Source organism: Astatotilapia calliptera, chromosome 13 (genome assembly GCF_900246225.1).
Source record: "Astatotilapia calliptera chromosome 13, fAstCal1.2, whole genome shotgun sequence".
Taxonomy (NCBI): Eukaryota; Metazoa; Chordata; class Actinopteri; order Cichliformes; family Cichlidae; genus Astatotilapia; species Astatotilapia calliptera.
The window spans coordinates 28,727,028-28,752,882 of NC_039314.1; the positions used below are offsets into that span (position 1 = coordinate 28,727,028).

At 42.0% G+C, this 25,855-nt stretch overlaps 1 protein-coding gene across 1 annotated transcript in view; it reads left to right on the plus strand.

The window, feature by feature from the left end:
• hectd2 (HECT domain containing 2) overlaps positions 1-17,955 on the plus strand; it is a 57,016-nt gene extending 39,061 nt beyond the window's left edge. Inside the window, exons 17-22 of the mRNA XM_026190001.1 lie at positions 1,661-1,735; positions 6,117-6,204; positions 8,086-8,192; positions 11,546-11,661; positions 12,702-12,845; positions 13,926-17,955. Of these exons, the coding sequence (XP_026045786.1) occupies positions 1,661-1,735; positions 6,117-6,204; positions 8,086-8,192; positions 11,546-11,661; positions 12,702-12,845; positions 13,926-14,046 (651 nt within the window). The 3' untranslated portion in view covers positions 14,047-17,955. The remainder of the gene's footprint in view (positions 1-1,660; positions 1,736-6,116; positions 6,205-8,085; positions 8,193-11,545; positions 11,662-12,701; positions 12,846-13,925) is intronic.
• The last annotated feature ends 7,900 nt before the right edge of the window (positions 17,956-25,855 follow it).

Consider the following 25,855-nt stretch of genomic DNA (forward strand, 5'->3'; position numbering starts at 1 on the left):
TTCCTTCGTTCTTTGCGGTTCGCTGTTTCAGTCTTTGTCCTGCACAGATAGGTCAGGATGAGGCTGCGTGCTCATAACCTGCTTTCACCTTGCAGGCAGTTTATTTTTCATTTATAGAAAATAAAGTGAAACTTTCACTGGATTCCTGTGAAGTTGACTGTTTGACACATCGGATGCTATCAGCTGCTGAGCTCTGACGAGACTTCCTGTTTCTCCTCCTCGTTTGCTTGGTTAATTTAGTGGTTGATTTAGTTTAGTTTGCAATAGCTAATGTGTTAGTTAATGGAGCTGTACTTGTTGCTTTTTTGCAGATGTAGACATGCAAAGTTGCAGTAGCCACCATTAGTTGCATGAGTCGCCAGAGTTACTGATATGTTAAGATACAGAAGTTGCTGTAGTTCTTTGTGGACTGATTGTAGTTGCCAGCACAATTCTCGCAGGTGTTGCTGCAATTTCAATAGTTTGCTTAGTTGCAGTAGTTTATGGTGGTTGGGTCAGTTGCAGAATTTGCCGTGCTTGGTTGAAAGCTTTGCTGCAGATATTGGTTCATTTGCAAATGTTGCCACAGTTGCTGCATGTGTACTTGTGTTTGCATAGGCTGAGTTGATTCAGTTGCAATAGTCACCATGTCAGATGCAGTTCCCTGTAGTTGGATTGCTTGCAGTTGTTGCCACAACAGTTCCAGCTGTTGCTGGAGTTTGAAGAGGTGCCATGTTTAGTTGCAGGTGTTGCTGTAGTTTGCTTATATTGCTGCACTTTTTAATGGTTGGGTTAGTTGCAGAAATTGCCATGTTAGCCACAAAAGTTGCTGTAGTTGTTATTTTAGTTGCAGTTTCCGTGCAGTTTAGCTGTGACTTCAAGAGATAATAAAGATGTTTGTCATTCGTTTGTTCATTCATACGTAAAGACCTTCAGAAAGATCGTGAAACATCTCCTGACGGTCAGTCCGAGTTATCCGATACACGAGCTGCTTCACATCCAACACCTTCGTCCTCATGAAGGTCAAACCTCTCCTTCGTAGTACACACACAGACACACACACGCAAACACACAGGTGCTATAACTGTCCCTAGTTGTGTAACAGCAGGAAATCAGATATAGTTTGAGGCCTGAGTTGATGCTGGAACCATAACTCTGGAAACTCTCCAGGAACAGACTTTATCCAAACACCAGTGGGATTCACCGTGTTTGCCTCAGAGCGCCTTAAAACTGTAAAATCAATCGTAAGTCAGAAGGACGATGACGTAACGACACAAAACACAAATAAATGTACTGATTAGTTGCTTCCGTGCCATCTCGGGTCTTCTTTGTCCCCACATTACTGATTTCAGATATCGGCGTCAGAGTCATTATTCGCAGCTCAGCGGAGCTTTAATTTATTGCTTCTGAGGTATGTCGACGTTTTGAGGTGGGGCATAACCAGACTAAACTCATTAGAACTCAGACCTCAGGCGAACTGTGTGAGACATTTGTCATCTTCGTGTTCTGTCAGAAGAGGGTGTGTTAAAAACACTGTTTCATTCCTAACCTGCAGTCACAGAGTTTTCCCTCCAATCCATCAACACCAAACAAAAGCTGTGACTTACAGAAATGAAAAATGCTGCAACTCATTCATGCGTTTCCTGATTCTGACCTCTCGACCTCTCGTGTCCATCTGCAGGAGCTGGCTCACGGTTTGGGAGAGCTGCTAAGCTATGAGGGAAATGTGGAAGAGGACTTCTACCTCACCTTCCAGGTAAAACTCTTCTTTTAAAGCAGCTTGTGTAGGATTTGCTGAGCAGAGTCAACAGTGCCCCCTGTGGCCACCAGTGGTAACTACAGGGTTCTGCTACATTAGGCTAGCAATTTGGACATGAAAACAACAGCAAAGAGACAAACTGGTTTTAGAGACAGTTCCTCGTCTCCTGTTGTGCGCTCAGTTGCAGCCAACGATCGTCCAAATTGTTGTTGGGAGAATGAAAATGAGCCAGAAAAGGCAACAGAACAGCTAACATGGCTGACATTTAGCTTAGTTAGCTACTTCGTTAACTTCCTGCTGCACAGCATTGCATTCAGTTTGCTTTCAGCACTCATAACAGTTCAACCCAAGTTATAAGAAGCCAATCTTGGGCTTTGAAAAAAAGGGGAGTGGTAATGAAAGTGATGTGACTTGCCCTCGTTAAAGTCATTAAAGTAACTTGCTGTTGTGTTACAGCCCTGAAGCTCAGAGATTTGTGATGTTGAATAGCTTCTGCTCCGCACATGTTTCCACTCTTGCAAAAGGTGTGAAAATGCAGAAATGCCACTTGTATAAAATCTGACAAAGACTTTCCTTTGTTGTCCTCTTGGATTGAGTTCAGCTGTTAACTGTAATTGAATAAAGGTGTACGTGATTACCTGACTGCAGGATTTTATTGATTCCGGTTGTTAATGATGTGAAAGAGACCTCAATACATGGAAAATTTCCAAGCAGCTATTGTTAGAACTGTTATATGCACACAGTAACACACCACAGACATCAAGATTAAAGTGTATGAAGGTGGCGACAGACAGCTGTGACTGCTCTGGTAATTTTAGAGCAGTGGGTGACATGGATCGGTTCCACCGATGACGTCCAGCCAGGAAGTCAAATGTCAAACACAAACTACGAATGAACGTTTATTTCACTAACAACATCAGAGTAACAAAAATTTAAAAATGTAGTGCTTTCTTGGTACAGATGGGTCTGAAACTGTCTAATAGTTTGGAAACCTGGTTTTCAGGGTTCAGTCAGATTATTGATCTTTTTAAAGCATCAGCCTGTGATGACAAACACCAACACAGAAGTGCTAAATAGCCACCAGAGGTTGGCCCTAACGGGGTCATTCCCCCGTATGCTCCTGGTTAAAATCGCCCAGTCTCAGAGGTTAAATGAACACGTGTCCCTACAAATAAAAACATTCATTTTTTACGATATACTTGCCTCAAGGCAACAGTGTCGCTGCTTTCTGTGCATACTCGTGTTGTGGATGTCAAAAAAGATTTCCCAGCAACCAAGTAAGTGTGTGTGCGTGTTTCTGTGCGCATGCATGGGTCAGTCTGTGTGTCTGACACTGACAGCCATCCTGTGTGGAACCTCGTGAAGCAGCTGCTGGTGGATGTGAAACAGAGGTGGATATCACATTTCTGACATTTGACTTTGGAGTAGTGCAGCATCCTGGTGCTCTGTTAAAATGCGTCAAAGTTCTCTCCATGCTCCTGACACACACACACACACACACACACGCACACACACACACACACTGACCCTTGGCCTACTTAGGTTCCTCAGACCTGACTCTGTGGTCCACTCTTCCTCCCTGTCACAAGGAATGACCCTGACTGACCAATCACAACCTTTCCTCCCCCCAAAGTTCCATATCCTTCAAGTTAGTAGTTGAATATTTATATATCCTGAAGCTGGCAGGTTCTCCTTTGGGGAGCCAGTCCCTGCTCCAAATCCTCTGATTGAAGTGATCAGCTGGGTGTGAAATGCTGAAGCTGCCTCAGAACAAGACGATGAGCTGAATGAATGAAGTGTGTTGGAGGCGAGAGAAAGTAAAGTGCTGTGTAATCTTGCCCTGAGACTATTTATTTAATGCTCTCTTATTAAATAAATAGTCAAATTTATTATTTTAATTCAGACACTGAATATAAACTTCAGGTGAAGCATGTACATGAATTGTCCACTCCAACTTCAAAAGTCAAATTATCTTCTACTGCTCATTTTCTTGGGTAGCTGCATCTCTTAAAAGCAAAAACAAAAATTAACTAAATTCAATAAAATCATTTAATTTACTTCAATAGGATCAATATATTTCCTGCAAAAAAAACCCTTTAGTCTAAATTTAAAGAAAAAATAACCTCAGAACCCTCTTCCTGTTTAGATCAGCAGATGTAATCACCTGCTGAATAACAGGATGCTCACAACCTCCTGCATTAGTCATGACAAAGCAGGTCTTTCATTTTCCTGGAATATGCACAAAATAGTATATTTGTTCATCAGTTTACGCACTGACTTAAATATCAGATTACTGCAAACAGATTACAGAGAGGTTGCAGTGTGAGTTTTAAAGCCTGTGGAAACAATTTAAAATGAGTTCTTCCTGCATTTTGTAGCATCTTGCATATTTAGCGAACAGTCTGGTTGTATCAGGCTGCTTCGTGCTATCTGTTGGGGTTAAAGGTGAAGCTGGAGCATGTGTGGGAAGAAAGAGTCTGCAAACAGCAGAGAGGAGGTGTTATTTTAACCCAGTATGTCAGCTCCCTGTGAGCTGCAGGCTGGTCACAGTCGCACCTCTGTGTGCTACACATGAACTCACTGACTTACAGTTTGCTCGATCAGTTTGGTTAGCTCCGGCTCACTGTGTCCTATTCTTGTATGTTTCTACTTCAATGTATTCCTTTCACTGCATTTATACCCCTCTGTAAGCAATGCTGCAGGCTACACTGAAATAATAAATTCTCTACAGTAACCATAGCTGTAAACCCGAAATGAAAGTGTATTTTTAAACATTTCCTGGCTCTGAACGAGCCTTTTGGGGATGATGAGGCGCACAAGCACAACTATTACACATACTGTAAAGGCAGTGAGTATGTTACCTTATTAGCTCCCTGTCTTTTCATTTGACTTTTGGCTTTTCTTAAAATCTCTCCGGGGGAACCAAAACATTAAAAAACTCATCCACCCATTGAAAGCATCGACAGGTGAGGTAAGAGCACATCACAGTGGTTATTTCATTTCAAAAGCAGCTGTCACAGTCGATGTGTTGGAACCAGGAAAAATGTCCAGCATCAGTGTCTGAACAACTCTGACAATCTCACTGTGAATGTGTCAGAGCGTCGATGAGGCGACAGGTGTTGTAGGTCTTACTGGTGCACACTGAGCTCAAGGATTATTTGTGCCGGAGGATCATTATCAAACCTAAGAGCTGCTGCAGCCACAACAATGGACATGTGAGTGTGAGAGTGGAGCGATGAATGAAGGGTGCCTCAGGTTTTCTTGTGCATCATGTGGACAGTCAGGTGCTGATAGACCTTGAGCACTGGCTATTTTAACATGCACATATACATTGCTGCTGATCATGTACACCGGTTTGTGGCCGCGGTATTCCCCGATGGCAGGATAATGTGCCCGGGTAAACTCTGCACATTGTTCAGCAGTGATCTGGAGAACATGACTAAAAGGTGAACGTGTTCACGCAGCGCCCAGATTCCCCAGAGCTCTATCCGATTGAGCATCTGTCGAATATTCTGGAAAAACAAGCTGCAGGTGAAGCTGCAATCTGGTCTGAAAATGCAGGAAAAAATGACACCTTTAATATTCTGAAACTTGTTTTACCAGCCGCTTGTCACACAAGGTGATATGACCCTGAAGACGTACTCAAAATGTACTTTTCTAAGTTTACTCCAGTTTTTAATCAGAACCAAATCAAACATCCCTGGTACCAGCACTTATTCATATCCTCTACGGCACAGCCATTAACATGGTATTAACAAGCCGAGCCAATAACACGTTTGACACTGTATGATATATCCCATTATAGAAATTAAATAGATTTGCTAACAGGTTTTAACAAAGGCTTTTTAACAAGTTATGAGGGCTCAAAAAAGGCCCAATCTACCCACTGCCGTGTACTTTGAGGACATGACAAATTCTACATGGCTTCATTAAATATGTTGGAGCAATTGGAGAAAAATCTAATTGGATGGGAACTTTTCTTCGATTTGATGATGTTTGTATTGAGCGATCCACGATGAAACCACAACATGGAGACGATGAGTTGTTTGTGGGCCGTTTGTTGACCTAGCTCGCTGACTTCCTGGATTCTTGTCCTCGCATCAGATTGCCAAGAAATTCATTGTTAATCTTTCGTTAAGTGAAAGTAACCACTATCTGAAAAACAAAGTAAGAGAGCGAGACCGGTGAGCACGCCGTGACTGCCTGGTTGTTTCTTTTTGGCAGTCTTGGCTGATATGGGCGCTGATTTGAAGATAAGCAGAAACACATTCATGATCTAAAATCAACTCGATGTTCCAGTGCCGGGGCTTTCTTCACTGATGGCCTACAACAGTTTGTGCACCATTGCATATGTGATGTTGATTTTTGTGCGTTTCAGGTGTTCCAGGAGGAGATGGGCGTGGTCAAATCCTACAACCTGAAGCCTGGAGGAGACAAAATTCCCGTCACCAAGCAGAACAGGAAGGGTGAGTCCACACTGCAGTCACCATTGGCAGTAACTCACCTCCAAGGCAACAGATATTCTCACTGGCACTCAAAGAGCATTTTGTACCTGTATGAACCTGCATCCTTAACTGCAGTGCAGTACTTGTACCTTTAATTGAGGATGAACTGTACTGCAAAACTAAACTGTGCTGCAGATGATACTCACCTTCTGAAGTATGAAACAGAAAATCAGACAGCCAAACACTGAAGGGCACAGTCATAATAAATAGTAGTAAGTAGTAGGAGTAAATTTGAGACTGAGTCTAGGGTTTAGAGTTTAGTAACTTCATAAGTTACAGTACAACTTGGCAGTTTGACCCTAGGTGACAAATTCATAGTAAACAGTACACAGCGTAGCCTTTGAACTGTGGAAGTAATAAAAGGGTGGTGGTTGCACTCGTGACCTGATGCCCTGAACTTAAACTGGTTCTTTGAGATCACAGATACGTCCACGCAGCGATCAAAACAGGACATTTAGAGAGTGATCCAAATATATTGCTGAAAGCAATCCGGAGGTGCACAAGAAGATGACCTTGAGAGGAGATATGGTTTTTACCTTTTATGTGCAGAGTCACTGCACTTGACCTTTTACACAGCTACAAACTATAGCACTCGTAGGGATCATCATTATAATCACATGAGGTCAATAAAGGCTCTCTGATAAAACTTTGTTGATGACATTAATCAGGTTTCTTTAGTTCATTACCTGACAGCAAAGTCACCTTTAGGTGCCTCTCTGGACCGTTGCCTGAAGATCTCAGGCTGTCCTGTCAGCATAAGAGGTCTTGTTCTTGTTGAAAGCCAGGCATCTGAGTTGGAGTCATTTTAGAGAACAGAGTTTCTAATTTTAATTGAGGCAAATGAAAAGGCTTTTGGAAACATCAAGACATGAGATGACGGTAGTGTTACAAAGTTAAGATACAAAATTGATTATTAGACTAAGTTTTGATAGCTGTATTTCTTAGATCAAAACTTTTGAACCAGTAACTATTGGTTTGAACTATTGGTTTGAACCAACTATGGGTTCAAAAGTGGACCAGAACAGGGAAGGAGGCACACTCCTCTCCTGTTCTTTTATTTTAACAGTGTGTTTTGTGACTGTGCTCTTCTCTGTGGCTGACGGACCAACAACACAAGCAAGAGTGACTCACATTTCCCACAGTGTTGTAAAAAGCCTCCATCTGGCAGCAGGTGCTCTCTGCAGGTAGACGGGTGTCTGCAGTTTTCTACCGTCTTCATGATCTCCCAGAAAACTACAGTGGCAAACCACATGGGAACCGTTAGTGTTGGCAGCAAATTCAGTAGATGCTGAGACCATCATCTGATAAGCATGCAGCATAAGAAGCTGGATGTAAAATCAACGGATTGGTTCGGATGAGCATTCGCTGAATAGCTGGAAAGATATTTCAGCGCTGGGCTGATGGATTCATATAAGACTCCGCAGTCTCTGAACTTTTAATGCAGTGCACTTAGTGACGAAATTGTTCCAGCGTGAAATCAGCTCTGTGATCCAACATCCTCATTAATGTAAAGAGAGCTACTGTCCTGCAGTCTTTAAGAGTCTCGAGTGTGTAATCCTGAGGAACGCCTTTATTGCGCCTTCTGTGCTCTTTAACTCCATGCGAGCAGTGAAACCTGGCTCAGGTAAAAAGCCTCTTTGTTCCTCCTGGGGGGATAAAGTCCAGCTGAGCACATCAACTCTGCTTCTCTTATTAAACTTGATTTTCCATCCAGTGGCTCTTGTTGGGGTCCGGGCCCACTCGTTACCAGCATCCCTCTCGCTGTGTTTGCTGAACAGAGGAGCCAAGGCTGAAGGGCAAATGTTTGTAATGGAAATCAAACTGTTTTTTCTCTTTCCACAGAGTATGTCCAGCTCTATGTCGACTTCCTGCTGAATAAATCCATTTATAAACAGTTTGCTGCCTTCTACCACGGCTTCCACAGCGTGTGCGCATCGGACGCACTCATGGTGAGTCTGCTACAAAATGTGTTATTTAAAGACCAATATGCTTTATCCTTTTCTTAAGCATTTCTTAACATAGACTCTTACGCAAAGACACCCATCCATTCCCTTCCACCTGATCATGGCACCTTTAAAATATTTCTCTGTCACATTTTAAACATTCGAATTAAACTCGAGGGAGATAGAACAGGCCAAACTGTGCACTCCATCCAGTGAAGGGCTTCTCAAAATACCAGTTCTCTGTTTGTTTCGAGATAAACTGTGTATAAATTTGCTGGAGAAACAATTCAAATAGTGCCAGTCATGTAAGATTTATCGCTTCCTGAGCAGCAACCGTGAAGGAAAGAAAACCCTCATGCGTTGATTATTTTTTGTGTTCGTAGGACGTTTTAGATTATGGAGTCAAACCCACAGTCTTTCTTACAGTTAGAGATAAAGCCGCCCAGTTTGACCCCCGTTTATCAGCCGAGTCTGAATCTGGGTCAGACAAACGACGAGTCAAACTGTAAAGAGTAAAGTGGCAGCAGGTCTCAGGCTCGAACTCGCTCCACTGGCCTCCTTATATCAGTTTGGGAAAAAATGGCATGCGTACCGTGTCCGTGTGCTTTTCCAGGAATGTCTCTATGATGGTTTTGATCATTTATGATTAGTTTAGTGATATATACATTTCAGTTTACAGTCACTGTAGGACTGGATTAAATTTGCTTGTGATTGTGGGTGCAGACGACTGCAGACACGATGGCTGAGCAGGTGTTTGGTTTTGGGTTTTTGGAGTAGCTTTTGCATTACAACAAATCGGAGTGCACAATGAGGAAAGTTACATCACTGGGAATCTACACACACTGATGTGGAAACACTGGCCTAACTCATCTTTGCTTACTGCACTTCTTCTGCAACTAATTTTACAAGTACACCAAAAGTCTAGAGCTCTTCCTGTCTTATCTAAACTTACAATAAAACATTAACAAGTCAGCCAAACTATTCCTAGACTCGGCAGTCTAATCAGAGATACCCAGACCTCCAGATGAGCCAGCGCTTCCAGCTCTTCTGGAGGTGAGAGACACAAACCGTCCAGTGTCCTTGGCCTGCCTCTTGAGTGGACATGCCTACACCATCATGTCTTTCTCTTTCTTTCAGCCGAATGACTGAGTTTGTCACCTTATCAGGGTCATGAGATGAACATTAAAGATGAAAAATAAAGCATGAAAATCACAGACAGTGGCTGAAAGGGCTGTGTGCAGCTCTCTGTCTGCCAACACAGCAGAGAAGCATGTTCAGTCTGTAAAGCTGAACCCAGAGAGAGCTCATTTCCATCGATGGTATCTGTCGTCTTGTTCTTTTGGCCACTATTTACAGCACCACGTATCGTCACCATAACAGACCGTATGATGACAGATTGCACCCATAATCCACCTGTCAGTCTCTCACTACACACGCCTATTCTGTCATGTATAAGACCCAGAGATACTCCTTCACTCCAGCTGAGTCGTGTAGAAACCAAACTTGGTTTTCTTTGAGGTTATTATGCAGAATAAATCACTGTACACGTGCCTCGTCACTTGGACTCGATCATTCTCCGAGCAGCATAAAGATTGAATTGATGCAAATTAATTTTGATGTTGTCTCGTTAACTTTGAGAATGTCCGAACATCAGAGCGCCTCTCTTTGGACCACAGCGTTGGATAAGCCGATCGACATCCATCCTGATCAATGCAAATTGCTCAGATTAAGAAATAAAGTAAATGCAATTTGTTCAGCGTCTGTTATTTTCCCAGTATGATGACTTTTATTTTATTTTGTTAAGCTGTTATCAACACGATTATCCTGACAAAGTAAAAATAAAAGCCTTGCCGTCTATCTGAGCTGACTTCCTAAAAGCAGGTAGTGATGTTTTGATGTGCTGACGTGAGTTTGACCTACTTCTGCTTTCTGAGTAATACCTTTTTTTTTTCAGTTTTTCTGACATGACTCTGACTCTTCCGTTTACTGTCAGTCTTTGAGTCACGTCCGCACCCGCTGACGTTTCAAGATGTGATGAGACAGCCCTACAGTATTGATGGGGGCGTGTTTGGCTTTGAGGGTTTCACACTTTGCGTCTGTGCGCTGAGTATTGATGGAGTTTCTAGCAGCTAAGTGAACTGGTCAGATGTCTCAAGATCAGTTTGTTTTCCTTCGTTCTTTGCGGTTCGCTGTTTCAGTCTTTGTCCTGCACAGATAGGTCAGGATGAGGCTGCGTGCTCATAACCTGCTTTCACCTTGCAGGCAGTTTATTTTTCATTTATAGAAAATAAAGTGAAACTTTCACTGGATTCCTGTGAAGTTGACTGTTTGACACATCGGATGCTATCAGCTGCTGAGCTCTGACGAGACTTCCTGTTTCTCCTCCTCATTTGCTGTTTGAGCTTCACTTACACCGCCCGAGCAGCGGAAGCGATTCTGTGTTTAGGTGGTGTTATGTTTTCGTTTATTAATTTAGAAGAAGCTGGTATGTGGCAAGGCTGCTGAGCTTCTGTATAGTGACATCAGCTCTGTGGGTTAAAACATTTAGACTTCCAAGGTTAAAATGTCAAATTCTGCTTATTAAATGGAAATCTGTTTATGTTTGCTAAACATATTTGTTTTATTTTGTCTTTAGTTTATATTTATCGGTAATTTAGGGACTGTTTCCATTTAGTACATATTTTGTGTAACCTGTACAGCACTGAAGAAACAGAGTTCAACATAAGCTCAGACTGCATGAAGTGCAGTAATAAGAACAGCTGAGCAGGGTGCTCCAGCCCACATTCATATGATTTCCAGAAATAAAACTGCATCAATTGATTTAATTGAATAAGACTGAAATTCATGCAGTCTTATTCTATTAGGAAATAAAACAGATGGACCTCATGATCAAAAAATTCCAGTCTTTCTCTGGCTGTGGCTGGAGGAGCCTGCAGGAAACTAGAATTAGACCAAAGTGTGCCGAATCATTGCACCTCAGACACGTCAGAATAGTTTGAAGATGATGCGACATGTTGGTTATTGACCTAATGTGACTTCTTGTCCAACATCATGAACAGAATAACCTTCTGGTCAGTTAGTTTGTATTGTTCAGCCAACACCAGTTTACAACACCACAACTTTAAGTAACTTTAAGCCTGAACACAAACCAAAGAGGATATTTTACAAAACAAAATCCCCTTTATGAAATTGTTATAAAGGAGGAAACTACCCACCAACCAGACAGCTGCAGATTACAGCCGCACACATGTGTGAATAATTGGTGTTGTGTTGAACATTAATGTGGGAAAACAAACATCGCGGCTGAGGTTTTTTTCTGAATCGTATATCATTTGTGTTTTATCATCTGGTGTTTGCAGTTGCTTCGGCCTGAGGAGGTGGAGATGTTGGTGTGCGGGAGTCCAGAGCTCGACATGAGCGCCCTGCAGAAAGCTGCTCAGTACGAAGGATACAGCAAGACCGACGCCACCGTACGGTACGACCCCAGCACTTCCTGTTTACTAACACTAGCTAACTGCTGCGTAGGAAGTCCACACATACCTCCCACTCTCTGCTTGGACAGAGAACCTCTGTACATTTTCTGTTTTTAGGCTGACCCCACTGTAAGTTTTCCATGCACAAATTACATAATGTGATGAGGTCAGCGCACCCGTTAAAATGTTACTGTTGCTCGGCTCCTTTGACTTTTATTGTCGCTCCAGACCATAAAGTGGAATTACGGCCCTTTTTGTCTCTCCTCAGCTCTGATTGTTTGTTGAAATAAGGTGGAAGTAACGTGTGCAGGGTGCAAATGTTTGCTTTGGATTCATTTTCTCGCAGGGTGTAATTCTCACTTGTTTTTCTCTCTCTCACTCACACACACACACACACACACACACACACACACACGCACACACACACACACACACACACACACACACACACACACACACGCACACACACACACAGGCCTTTGTTTGTGGCGGTGAGGGAGGAAAATGCCGACACTTGTGTGCCGCAGATATTGTAACTCAGCGTGCTGCTGACAAGCAGCTGCAGGCCTGTTATACAACTTCAGTGCTGTCTGCCTGCTGTGATGCCAGCAGTTTCAAAAATTCTTGTTAGTGTTTGTCTGATTAAAGTTTCATTTTGCGCTTTGTTTTGTCAGCTAATGTTGGTGTCTCGACCACACACATAAAGATTGCAATAATCATATAAATGATGTCACACGATCGAACTCACCTTTAAACGTTAACAAAGCGAGAAACGTTGAAGGCTACAAGCAAGTAAGTTTGGACGGGAGCAATGCCAGGGTCGGGGTGGGACGGACAGTTTGTCGCAGGGCTCTCAGTGATCATGATATTCATTTTTCCTTTTTATTTTATTGACTTTTCTCTCTCTGTAGTTACTGTTTGAATGACAGCGAGCGTCCAAGTGTTTCTTTTCTCGTTTTAACCCTTAGAGAATCCACTTCCCCTCTCCGAGTCTCTGTAATTGATTTGTTTATTTTATTATATGATCTTCGTGCTGTTGCAGATGTTTCTGGGACGTGGTGTTGGCCTTCCCTCTGGAACTGCAAAAGAAGCTCCTCCACTTTGCCACAGGGAGCGACCGCGTTCCAGTCGGAGGAATGGCCGACCTCAACTTCAAAATCGCCAAGATTGATGTCCCGACCGACTGGTAGGTTTTTGAAAAACTGCCATATTAAGACGAGGACTCGGGCTGCACACTGTCAGCTCTGAAACATAATGCACACGGAGCAGTCCTCAGAGCTGCCTGCCTGTGTGAGGTCTGCACACTTGACTGCAGGTGCCTCTGGGAACAAACACAGACTCTTTGAACAGTTTGCATAATCAGTCTTTAAGAATAAATCGAGTGTCTTGATCAGACAAAATTGTTTCATTTCCATCCTCATTTTTCGGGTTAGAGTTTCGGAAGCGTTCGAGTCGCTCGGCTGAAACTCCCTCGGCTGACTCGCTGGAGGTTTCGATTTGTGGAGCTGTTTACATAAGACTCACTGTTGAACTTTAACCAACTCTGGATCTGGGTCAGGAATGAGCAAGCTGGCCCACTGCTGCTTACACACACACACACACACACACACACACACACACACACACACATACATACATACATACATACATACACACACACACACACACACACACACACACACACACACACACACACACACACCTTTAATCTCTAACTAAACACACTCTAAAATGTTTCCTTAATTGTTTCCTTTTCTTCGTTCCTTTTGTCGAAGCACCAGGAGCTGATAGATAAATAAAGCTGTGTGGGAAAATGCTAACAGCTCTGTATATATTGGGCTGTATAATATTAATTATGGAGGCATTCGATGATCAACTTTGGGATTAACAATTTGGACATGTGGGTTTTTCTGCCGCACTCACAAGTGATTGTCACACTTTGCAGTTGTTAATTAGAGACTTTGTCATCTGGAATTATTGCGTTTGATGTCCCTTTACAAAGTTTTTTTGTCAGAAAAGTATCATGTGAAGAATGCATGAGCAGTGCTGCTGTGCAGAGGAGCTCTGGCTTCTGCTGATCCCTCTGTGCAGCAGCTGCAGCCTCAGTGAGGCTTCAGTGGTCAGTGTTAACATCTCTGACTTTTTGTCTTGATGCAATCATTTTAAAGTGATGCAACCTCAACAGAAAAGGGTGATGAAAGAGTGATTTCCCTGGCACCTCTTTATGTTTCACTGTATAACTTTGTTTTTCTTTTTCTCTCTGCAGGCTGCCGATCTCTCACACCTGTTTCAATCAGATCTGTTTGCCTCCGTATCGAACCAGGAAGGAGCTCAAACAGAAACTGACCATTGCCATCTCCAATGCTGAGGGCTTTGGCCTTGAGTGACTAATCTGCACACACAAACTCCCACATATACACACAGACTGTTTGCAGTGCTATCTGAAACTTTTCCCGCAACGCATCTGAGATCAGAAAGGAAATAAGTTGCTCGTTGTGAGTCAACACGTTGAGCAACTTTCTTATGAAGATGGATTCATCGATGATTCAAATCTGCGGTGCACAAGATGGAAGCTTTGCCAGGAAAACAGCTGCAGAGAAACTCCAGAAATCCTTTAGTTTGTCCGTGGACTCATTCTGTGATTCAACAACACCAACAACACCAACTCTTTAAGCACTTTAGTTTACTTCATGCTTACCCACCACAGAATACAGTGAAGGAGGCGTGTGTTCAAACCTAAATTCATTACAACAGTCCCAAACGTTCAGCCAGATTTATAAAGAGCAAATTTCAGACAGTGAGAGAACAAAGAGTCCTGAGTGATGATGGCTAATGGCAACACCACGGAGTCAGTCTGGGATAACACGAAGGGCCGAGATGCTTGGAACAGCTGACCTGCCGAGTGGCTGGATAAATAGTCGCAGACAAAAACGGTTATGTTTTAAAGACAGACACTGATCTCTGCAGCAGAGCAGCAGAATACTAAATTCAAACAAAAGACAGGGCAAAAGAAAAGCTAATGCAGAAGAAACTGTCCTGCAGAAAATCACAAAGCACGATAAATACAGGTGAACATAACAGAAAAAATACACTAATAAAGAAATGACACAGAAACTACTGACGAAACAATAATGATGATAAAAGGCCAATAAAAAAACTAATCCTAATGGGTCCTAATGGCTAATGTTTGATCACCTTTAGGTTTGACCCAGAAGATGTAAGGCTGTGTGTGCTGGAGCCCCTGAAAGGGATGGTGTGGTTAAACTATTCCCATGTTTCTGCCAGCAGGCTCCTCATTAGCTAAAGTCACACGAGTGTTCGCCCTGTGGTAGCTAGGATAGGCCACATACACCCCCCAGGACTCTGAACTGGATAAGCAGAAGAGAATGGATGGATGGATGTGCCATCACAGACCGTCTCAAACTGCAGTTAAGGTGTTGAGGTTTCAGGGACGGGTATACCTGTGCAGGGCAGTGCAAAGGGATGCTGGGAGCTTGGTATATTTGCCAAGGGGAAAGCTGTAACTAGAGGATAAGATGGAGTAAAGTAGGACCCTAAATCTAACCTCGGGGTCTGGCACACGCAATGACAGCTGTAGATCTATAAATCATTTTGCATTGTTTCAGAACTTTTACACAACCCTGTAGATACCATACAAAAAGAAATAGAACTATCTTAAAAAGTTATGTTTTATACAGAATTTCATATATTTGTAGGTCCCTGCCACTGAAACCCGGTTATATTTGTTCCCTTAAACCTTATATAACTAAAAACTAAACGTCTCTTAAAGGTTGCTGCTTTCTTTGGGTAAATATTCAAATCGAGTCATTTTTAACCAATGACCTGCTGTTTGCCCACCACTGAACATTTACTTTGGAGAGGCTCTGGCCTAACAGGAAGTTCGGCAGTAGCACGCTCCTGAAAACTCATCATTTAAACATTTTCATTTAAATCAAGTAAAAGTAGAAACCGGAGGCGAATGTTTCGGACAGAAACACCTCCGGAGGGGAGATTAGTGTCAGTCCTGACTGAGGCATTTGAAACGTGTTGCATATGGTTTTGTTTGGTTTGCACTGTGAGGACTTAAAGCTTTGCTGGATGTGCTACCGTCAGATGTACGTCGATCGTCTTGTGAACAGTGTTTTGCTTGTTTTTTGACATTGCCGCCTGTTTTATGGAACAAAGGCTGCAGCAGTTCTTTGAAATGTTTTGAAATGATGACGCAGTTAAAGCTGAGCTGTTGATTAATATTTGTTTTCTTTTTTAATTTTGGTTTTCTTCTTTTGTTTTCATGAGTGACGGCTGCCCTCGGGCTGAGAGCCGGCCTGTAGCCGAGGGCTGACAGATTTTATCACAAAGTCATCTTTGTGCCCGAGAGAAACAACTCGAGTTAAGCACCTCTGTCTGACATGCACTGCTCGTTAATTTCCTTATTGGACTTATTTCGGACACTTATTTAAATTGATGAAAAAAGTCCATTCTTGCCACCAGCATCATAAACGTTTCAAAAAGTTGGAACTTTACGACTCGCTATTGTTGTTTCCACATCCAACAAAAATCGGAATTAGCTTTATCCTTGGGTTAAGATTTGGTATCCAGTGGGTTAAACTTGGGGGTAAGAGGCCTGGGAAAGCACTGAGTTCAATGAAACTGCATGCCCCTCCACCCATGCGCAGAGTGGAGCCGTGGCTGTCACAGAAAGCAGGAACAGAGAGACACTCTGAGCCAAAATCTGAGATCCATCATCGAACAGAACCAAACGCAGCACTGCACTCGGGTCCTGAGAAACGCAGAGTAACTGTTGATGAGATTAGTACGAGTCTTTAGGTCTACACCAAAACCTAGATTTGTGTTAACCCAACATTTGCCGTATCTTCACACAGACACACAGATTCACTGAAAAAAAGAACTGGTTATTAGGTGACTGTGTTCTCTGGATTTCAGGGTTCATTCTGTAGTCGAGATGAGGTTACTTTGAGGCTTTGGAGCAGGAATGGGACACTGTTTTACTCATTGTGTTCACATGCCCTTGAGTAATCAGGTATTTCAGACAAAAAGGTTTAGTTTAACTTTATCAGTAGTGGAAAGTGACCCATTTAGAGCTCAAGAGGCCGTTAAGTGTCAGTTTCAGAGCGGTGAGGATTGATTTATATTTAAAATTTACAGCACAAGAGATTCTTTGATCTTCCTAGAAAGAAAATAATGCGATTTTTCTTCCCTGCATAATCAAATAGAGCCATCATCATTTCCATCACGAGTGCAGTGCTGCTGTTTTTCCCCAAAGTGTTTTTTATAGTGTAACAATGACTCTGCAGTTGTTACGTTGTAGCTTCAGTTCAAGGGAGCAAAGTTACTTTGTAAGGCCTTAAAATTCGTTCACTGCAGAGTTTAATCAGTGGGGTAAAAAGCCGGTTGGCATCCAGACTCTCTGCTTCTTTAACTTTGTTGAACTTTTTTGGCTTCGAAGCCGCTCTCTCCTCTCTCTACAGCTGGGCGGCGGTAATTCCAAACCCCCAGCGCTCTCTTATGCAATGTTACCATGGCAAAATGTCTGAAATCCTAAAAAGACACTGAAGTAACCAAGCAACAGCCGAGCAAGCCGTATGGATGCGCCATCCAAACATCAACCTAATCTGGGTCAGTCTTTCACACTCAGCTATAGGGTCTGAGAAAGCCCCTGACGCAACAATGGGTCCTTTCTGTCATTTAATGAGCAGCAGTAGGAGCCAGAAGAGGCAGCCTGTCTCCAAGCATCTGTTGGAGAAGGCCTCCGTGGCACATTTGCATCACGTTAGCCGCTTTGCTAAATACAAAAAAAGACACATTTTACATGTCGGGAGACGGAAACTGAGAGGAACGTGGACGTCGGGGGTAAAATGATGTCACTCAAGTGTCTTCCTGAAATGTTGATTTGACCCGGGTGTGTTTTACGTGAATAAGACCAAGCTGTGTCAGGTTATGCAGTGGAGACAGCAGTGCAGAGACCTTCTTGAAAATCAGTTTGAAAATAGTTCAAACCGATTCAAAGATTTGTTGCGGTGTAATAATTTTCACGTCCGATATGTAAATAAGTGCAGACGCCACTTAAAAAGTAAAGTCTCGTGTTTGCTTTCACAGGGAAGGTGTCAAATGTGTTTTATCCTGTGTTTTGTTGGGTTTTATCATGGGTTGACTTTGCATGACTCATATTTGAAACCTGTTATGCTTTTCTGCTGCCCAAATCTTACGTAACATACTGTGTTTGCTCCACAAGTATTTACAGTAAAAGCCGATGAGGGCTCGTCTCTATCCAGAAACTGGTCTCCTGAGTTTTCTTTCCATCCAGTTTTATTTTAATTCATGCACATCCTGGTGTTCAAGCTGGCAGCTGCACAGACCACCACAGCCTCCTGCAGCTTCTCACTGGGCAGCTGGATTAGTTTAGCTTAGGTTTTGTGGCTGCACCAGAGGAGCTGCAGATCAAGACTGGTAACTCACCTCGAGGCGAGCACAGCTTTTAGGTCACAGCATCACAGTGCAGTGCAAATTGTGGCTGTGTGATAATAAGTGTCTGTCAAGTGCAAATAGCTCTACTTCAAATTTGAACAAGGATACCAGCAAACCTGACTCATCAGCGGCGGTGGTGAAGCATTCAGTTTGGCTTCAAACTGAAACTCTCAGACATGCGGTCAGGTCCACCAGGGTTTCAATCAAACAACTGAAGTGCAGATTTTCAGTTTAATTCAAACATTTTAACAAAAAAATGCATCAAAGTTTGGAGCCCATGGACATTATCAAATGATGCTCGTCCTCTCTTCAGACCAGATCCACTGGCAGACACACGCTTATAAAATAGCGTTACCTCCTGTTGTGTTCGACAGCTTCAGGTCTTTCAGGCCTTTTCATGTACAGATTGTTGATTTGGCCGCTCCTGACGTTTCTGCTTTATGTCTGATATGTTAACTTTGTTTCTTCATCTTAATCATGGTGTCCCTCACCATCGTCAGCGTCTCTTTGGAGCTCTTACCGAGAGTTCAAGCAGCTACTTTTGAGCCTCTGAAAATTAATAGATTTAAAATCTCTTTTTCAGGAGTGACCTGGCCAAGATGGAGAGCAGTATGATTATGACAAGTACATACACACCAATCAAAGAGTAAAAACTAAAACACAGAAACAACCAAGTTCATAGGCGTCAGTATCAATCAAAGATGAATATCGTGGCAAAACTACTTGGTTTACAGAATTAAAATGATGAATAACTGATGTAATTGTCCAAAAACATATGAACCATATATAACTGTGACTAAGATGAAGTGTGATGGTGAACAAGTAGCTGTTTATGCACTGCTTCACCTCCACACCCCAAATACACAAACACGCCTCCTCTCTCCTTTTCTCTCCTTAAGTTTAGACACCAGTTCGCACTGACATTGCTTTTTTCTCATGCATATTTTTTCCTCCCCTTTTGTTGTGCCTCTCCGCCGTGGTGAGGCGGCCCACATTGATGCCGGGAACAAGAGATCTTATCGTTTGCTAAACAAACAGAAATATGTAGGCCATGGCCAGCACGGCTTTGTTACTAAATAACCAAACAACAGTCCACCATTATATTTTTTAATAGGACTCCCGTCTGGCTGAGTCTGCAATTTTCTCTCTATTCATGTTCAAAAATAAGCACACAAATTTGCCAAGTGTCTGGACAATGACCTTAAGTTAGTCCTTTGTTTTTTTATGTTAGCGCTGCTTCCTGTGTGGATCAGCAGAGCAACCTTGAGGATTCCTTCTTTTAAATCTAGTTCATCTTTTCATTGATCTGTTATCATCATAACTCCACACGACTCCACGACAGCAGTAGAGGAGTGGCTGTGGCGGTGCAGTCATTGGTGGATTGTTATTGACACAAACCCTTTTTTTTCAAAGTCTTCGCTTCTCTGTTTTTGTTTCTGTGCAGATTATCCCGGCTGGTTTGTCCCAGTTTAGTCTCTGCCAGCAGTCAAGGTGCTGATGGGAAACCGCTGACACTGCAAGGTTAATCGGTAGCTCACTCACAATGTAGCGCTCAAAGCTTCTCGCTAGCACTATGCCTACGTTCCTTAGTTTGTTCCCTGTGCCATTAGCAGAGCAACGTGGAATAACATTGCTTCATTAAACATTTACCAAACAAGCTTCAAGCCAAAGTTCAAAGTGGAGCAATTTGCAGAATATTAGGTGTCCAGACTTTAAATGATACCTGTGTCAGATAAAATGGTAACTGGGTCACATTATAAATTCCTGCTGTGTCCTGGCTAATCATCAGGGCACACACTTCTTTGGGTCGGGTTACTTTCATGCTGATGTCGTGTGGCTCTCTCCCAGCATGGGACTGCCTGTAAAAACGGACATTCATAAACAGTAATGTGACAGATTTGTTTGTGATGATGTGATTTAGCTTAGATCTGAAATGACAGATTAGTACCTCTTCACACTGACACAGGACATTAAATTAAAAACTTGAGTGAGGCGTGACGTCAAGCTGCCAAATGTGTTGCAAAAGGCAAAAAGAAAGAAAGGGGATTATTGCTTTGCAGCACCATGACTATAGACTTTTTTTATTTTGTTGTGAGTGAAGCGGTCACTGAAAAGGAGCCACAATGCAATTATTACTTTCTGCAAGTTAAAGGCGAGCCTCCTAATTTGAACTCAATATTTAATTCTCAGGCTCTGCTGGAGAAGCTTTACATGAATCAGGTAAAAATAATCCTTATTATTTCATGCTTGGTTCCCTCAGTTCATCGTCTGTCTGAAACAAGCTGTTTTAGTTCATCCTCATTTAGGAAAACTTCATCCAAATGGCTGCTCCACATAAAGAAAGATCCACTCCCACTGAGGTCATACGGAGTGAAGAGCAGAAAAAGGAAACAGAGTGGCTTTACTTTACACTGACTTCATTCTTGGAGACTTTAGCCACGTTTGACATGAAGAGCACAAAAGGAGACACACGGCATAAAATGGGAAAAAATATCTTTGTAAAAGTTGAATTTCATGCATAATTTGTCATTTTTTGTTTAATATCAATTAAATCATAAAGTAGATATCAGAATCAGAATCAGAATACTTTATTGATCCCTGGGGGAAATTATTTTTTGTTACAGTGCTCCATTATAAACCAACATTAAGACAAGAAAGACAATACACTAACTAAGAATAGTACAATATATACATATATATACATACATACATACATAAGTCACTCATAAATAAATATTTGGAAAAGAAACATGTGTAGTTGTAGCAGCAAACAGTGTGTTAAGTGGATGCGTTGTACAGGGAGATGGCCACAGGCAGGAATGATTTCCTGTGTCGTTCAGTGGTGCTTTTCGGTAATCTCAGTCTCTCACTGAACGAGCTCCTGTGACTGACCAACATGTCATGGAGTGGGTGGGAGGTGTTATCCAACATTGTCTTTATCTTGGACAGCATCCGCCTCTCCGACACCACCTTGAGGGAGTCCAGCTCCATCCCCACAACATTGCTGGCCTTACGGATCAGTTTATTAAGTCTGTTGGCATCTGCGACCCTCAGCCTGCTCCCCCAGCATGCAACAGCATAGAGGATCGCACTGGCCACCACAGACTCATAGAAAATCCTCAGCATTTTCTGGCAGATGTTGAAGGACCTCAGTCGCCTCAAAAAATAGAGACGACTCTGGCCCTTCCTGTAAAGTGCTGTGGTGTTTTTAGCCCAGTCCAGTTTATTGTCAATGTGTACTCCAAGGTATTTATAGTCCTCCACAATGTCAACACTGACCCCCTGGATTGAAACAGGGGTCAAGTGTTTCCTGGTCTTCCTGAAGTCCACGATCAGTTCCTTGGTCTTTGCCACGTTGAGCTGCAGATGATTCTGCTCACACCACGTGACAAAGGAGTCGACCACAGCCCGGTACTCTGTCTCATCATCCCTGCTGATGCATCCAACCACCGCAGAGTCATCAGAAAACTTCTGAAGATGGCAGGTCTCTGTGCAGTGGCTGAAGTCTGTGGTGTAGAGGGTGAAGAGGAAGGGGGAGAGGACAGTCCCCTGTGGTGCCCCTGTTTTGCTGATCACCTTGTCAGACACACACTGTGGGAGACGTACATATTGTGGTCTTCCTGTCAGGTAATCAACAATCCAGGACACCAGAGAAGCATCCACCTGCATCGCTGCTAACTTATCACCCAGGAGGGTCGGCCTGATGGTGTTGAAAGCACTGGAAAAGTCAAAAAACATGACCCTCACAGTGCTCGCCGGCTGGTCCAGATGGGTGTAGACATGATTAAGCAGGTAGATGATGGCGTCCTCAGTTCCGAGACGAGGCTGATAAGCGAACTGAAGGGGATCCAGGTGTGGTCTTACTATGGGTAATATGGGAATTTATACAAAGTCGTTCATAAAGGCAATTTAACCCAGGCTTGATAAACACCCACGTTTCACTCATACACAGTTGCGATCAAAAGCTGATGAATGGCAAAGAAATATATATTTTGCATGGTCGGATCTTAACAATGTTCCAAGTCGAGCTTCAACAAGCAAAAAGAAGAAACGGGAGTGAGACAAAACATGTTTTTGAGCATGCAATTTATTGAAAACTATGCTTACACTGAAACAGGCAAAAACAAACTTTGGATCAGCTGTAAAACAGCCTGTTTCACTCTCTCTTTAAATGGTTATCCATGTCTAAAGTCCTGTTACAACTTTAGACAATATGAATAGACATTTACATATATGAGTCCTTAAAACAAGTTTTATCTCCTAAGCTGAGATGAGCACATTTGAATGTCCAGTTTAGGAGTAACTCCTCTCGTATCTTTGGCGTTTTTTTGGGCAGAAAAACCATCGAGTCTGACTGAGCCTGGAGGAACACAGTCTTTCATACAAAGCGTAGCTGCCGGCAGATCAGCTTGACGTCAGCTTATTTCAGTTTAACTTGGCTACAAACAACTTAGTGTTGAGCTCTGGCAGGTGGACAGCTCTTCACCCACTAAACACTGACACTTTGTTCAGCACAGAGTGAGAATAAAAAAGGAAAACAACCTTTCCATCATCCAAACAGGGAAGGGTAAAACCTCGCCGGGCTTAAAAGACACTGACCTGTTTATCGTCTCTGCTCGGCCATTGACCTTTTTCATTCAGTGTCAGCTCCTCGCCAAAGTGCATTTTGTAGATGAACGTTAAACATGGCAGGAAAGAAATTCTGAAACTGTCTTTTATGTAGACACTCTGCTGTGGAGGACCAAAACTGCCAAAAATATTCACAGAAATAAAAGAAATATGGGCGATAATTAATTTTGAAAACATATTATTCACATAAAGCAGATCCACACGACAAATTTAGGAAAGGAGAAACATTTAGGATTTATTGGAAACACATTTAAGGAGGAGGGGGTTGGTAAATAACTGGTGATTAATAAATTAAACAATAAAATGTAAAATTAAATAAGAAAAGACAGAGACTGATGGAACGGTAAGCACAGGTGAGTTAGTATTAACAATTAATGAATTGACAAAACACCTGTTTGTTTTTGATTTAAGAACATATTTATTTATTCACTAACATTTGTATTTTATATCAGTTTTGGTTTTCTGTATACTCTGCCCTCTTATCACCAGAGGAACTTTGGCTCCGATCATCGGATCCATTCTTGTCCAGCTTTCTTTGGTTTCCGTCTCTATTCTGATGCTTTGACAGTTAAACAGTGTAGAAGAATTTTCTTGTTTCTGTGAGGTCATTTACAGTGAAGTCTTTTTTAAAAAATGCAATGATGGAGCGTCTGCAGACTTGCAGCCGCTGTGTTTTCTATTATTAGAAGAAAAACCTTGCATAGGTCGCATTCCAGCTCCTTCTTTAGACTGAAGATAACAGAAGTGAGTTTGCCTTATTAGGATCGACGTGTAGAAGGAGACTTTGGAGACCTTCAGTGGATGCACATGACGCCAACTGTGAAGTCTTGCATCACATTTTGCACACTGGGATTGTTGACAGTTCAATTACATCCAGATTAGTTGATTCATGGCAGCCGGCTGCTGTGATTGAGAGACTATCACTGAAATTAATCTGGTTAGCGATTGCTCAGCTCAGTCAAGTGTTACCAAATTAAAAGGTTTTATTGTGCAGAAAGGCAGAATATATGGAAAAGATTTAAAGCAACAGCCTGTAGCTTTGGATTTTTATCTGTATCTCTTATCTTATTTTTATGATCAGGGTTTAATGTTAAAGCATCTAATGAATGGGGCCAGTTATGAATTTAGTATTTCACCATTCTTGGCTGGGAAAATCCTTCTAATTGCTATTATTTAATTATATTTAGGCATTGATTTGCTTTGATTTCTCCCTGCAGGGTTTCTTAACGAGCTGCAGGTGAGCTGCTTCATCAGCTGTGCTTCTGAATGAGTCTTTTCTGGAAGCTAATTGGCAGCAGCTTCCAGCAACTGGCTTTAAATGTCCGCCTGAAATATCTGCAGGTTGGTTTTCTTATTTAGTTTTATCATGTGGGCTATATAATATCAAAGAATTGGCGTAGGACATCGCTGAGATTGTGCATGGGTGTGGAGCCTAGTCATGCAATTTCTCCTGTTGGAGAAAAGATCCAGGTTTTTTTGGTTGGGTAAAAGTTCTTAATTTTGCTTTGTGTAGGTGGGTAGAGCCCAAGTGCCAGTCATTAATGGTAGAAAGGTACAAAAGTCTGATTTAAAGAAAACATTTGTGGAGCGGAGTATCACTGCATGTTGTTGGGGCTTTCTCTTTGCAGGACTGGAAATAAAATTGTAAATCAGGTGCAGGCCTGAACAAAAGCAGCCATCACTCCCAGTCAACACACTGAAATCTGCTCAAAGTCACTCAGGTTTATGTGCAAGAGTCAATTAAAACCACAGAGAGATTCCAAACTTGAACTCTCTACAAATGAAACCTAAGGTGCTTTTTTAAAATTCTATTAAGACATCTAAAAAATAAATTCTATGTTTATACCCACAGAGTAAACTTGATCCCTTTAGAAGGGTACAAAGACCGGCAGCAGCGCAAAGTCCCCGAAAAGAGGACAGCAATGCTAAAGAAATCAATCGACTGCAGCACAGAGATCAGATGACCTACAACCTGTCAAACTCTACAAGTTTAGCACAACCACTCTGACACAAAAGCAGTTTAACAATGAGGAAAAACATCGACTAACACAATTCATTACAAACACGTGACAGCACCGACTGGGCCCCGTTTTTACAGGCGTCATCATTCTAACATTTTGGATCTTTTGGAAGTTTTCCATCACTTGGACATAAAATTGTCTCTGTTTGAGGCGACATGACTCTTCTCACGTTTTCCCAACATTCATTTGCAAAATAGTCCAGAAAGTTCAGGGGTCGTTAACATTGGCAGAGATGACATAATTATATAACCATTTTTCCATCGTGGTTTATTTTTCCACCTGGAGTGCAGCACTGCATTGCTTTTTTAAATTCATCATTTTTATTTTTCTATAAGAAACATCAAATAGAATAAAGACTGTATTTCATAGCTTTAAACAAAAAGCTTTTAGGCAATGTTAGCATTATATAATGACTGTCAGCTAGCCAGGATCAATATTAGCATTGATTTGCTATCCCTGATTAGAGTTTCAACACACTGGCATACTGCAAACACAAAACTATGCAATATTTGCGCCTAGCAGAATAAGGTCTCCAGACATGATGCAATAACACTGTTTGTAAATGTTTGCTGACTGACCCTGAAATAGGACGGGAAAACTCAAATCTAAACTTTCAAAATGTTTCGTGTGCTGAGTCCTCAGACCCTCCGGTTATTTTAGTCATGCAGCGATCATGCATGGAAAATTTTCCAACGTTGAATAACTCAGAATTATTTATCAGTGAGAGATGTTTCCACATGAAAATGTGAAAATGGGCTGAAATCAAAGACGAGTAAAAGTGGAATGGAAACTAAACTAAGTCTGAGTTAAAGGTAAAACTCCAAATGTGCAAAGGTTTGTTTTTTGTTTTTTTAATAGGTGCCTTTAAAGACCCTCGAGGTCACCTTATAACAGTACAAAAAATAAATAATAAAAAAAAACACGAGGTAAATGGAAATATACACAAAACAAGCATGAACGTATAAAAGCAAGTATAACAGCTAAACAAGGTAAAAATAGACTAAGATGGAATCATGATGAAGAGTATGCAATACCGAAATAAAACCTGGGCATCACGAGT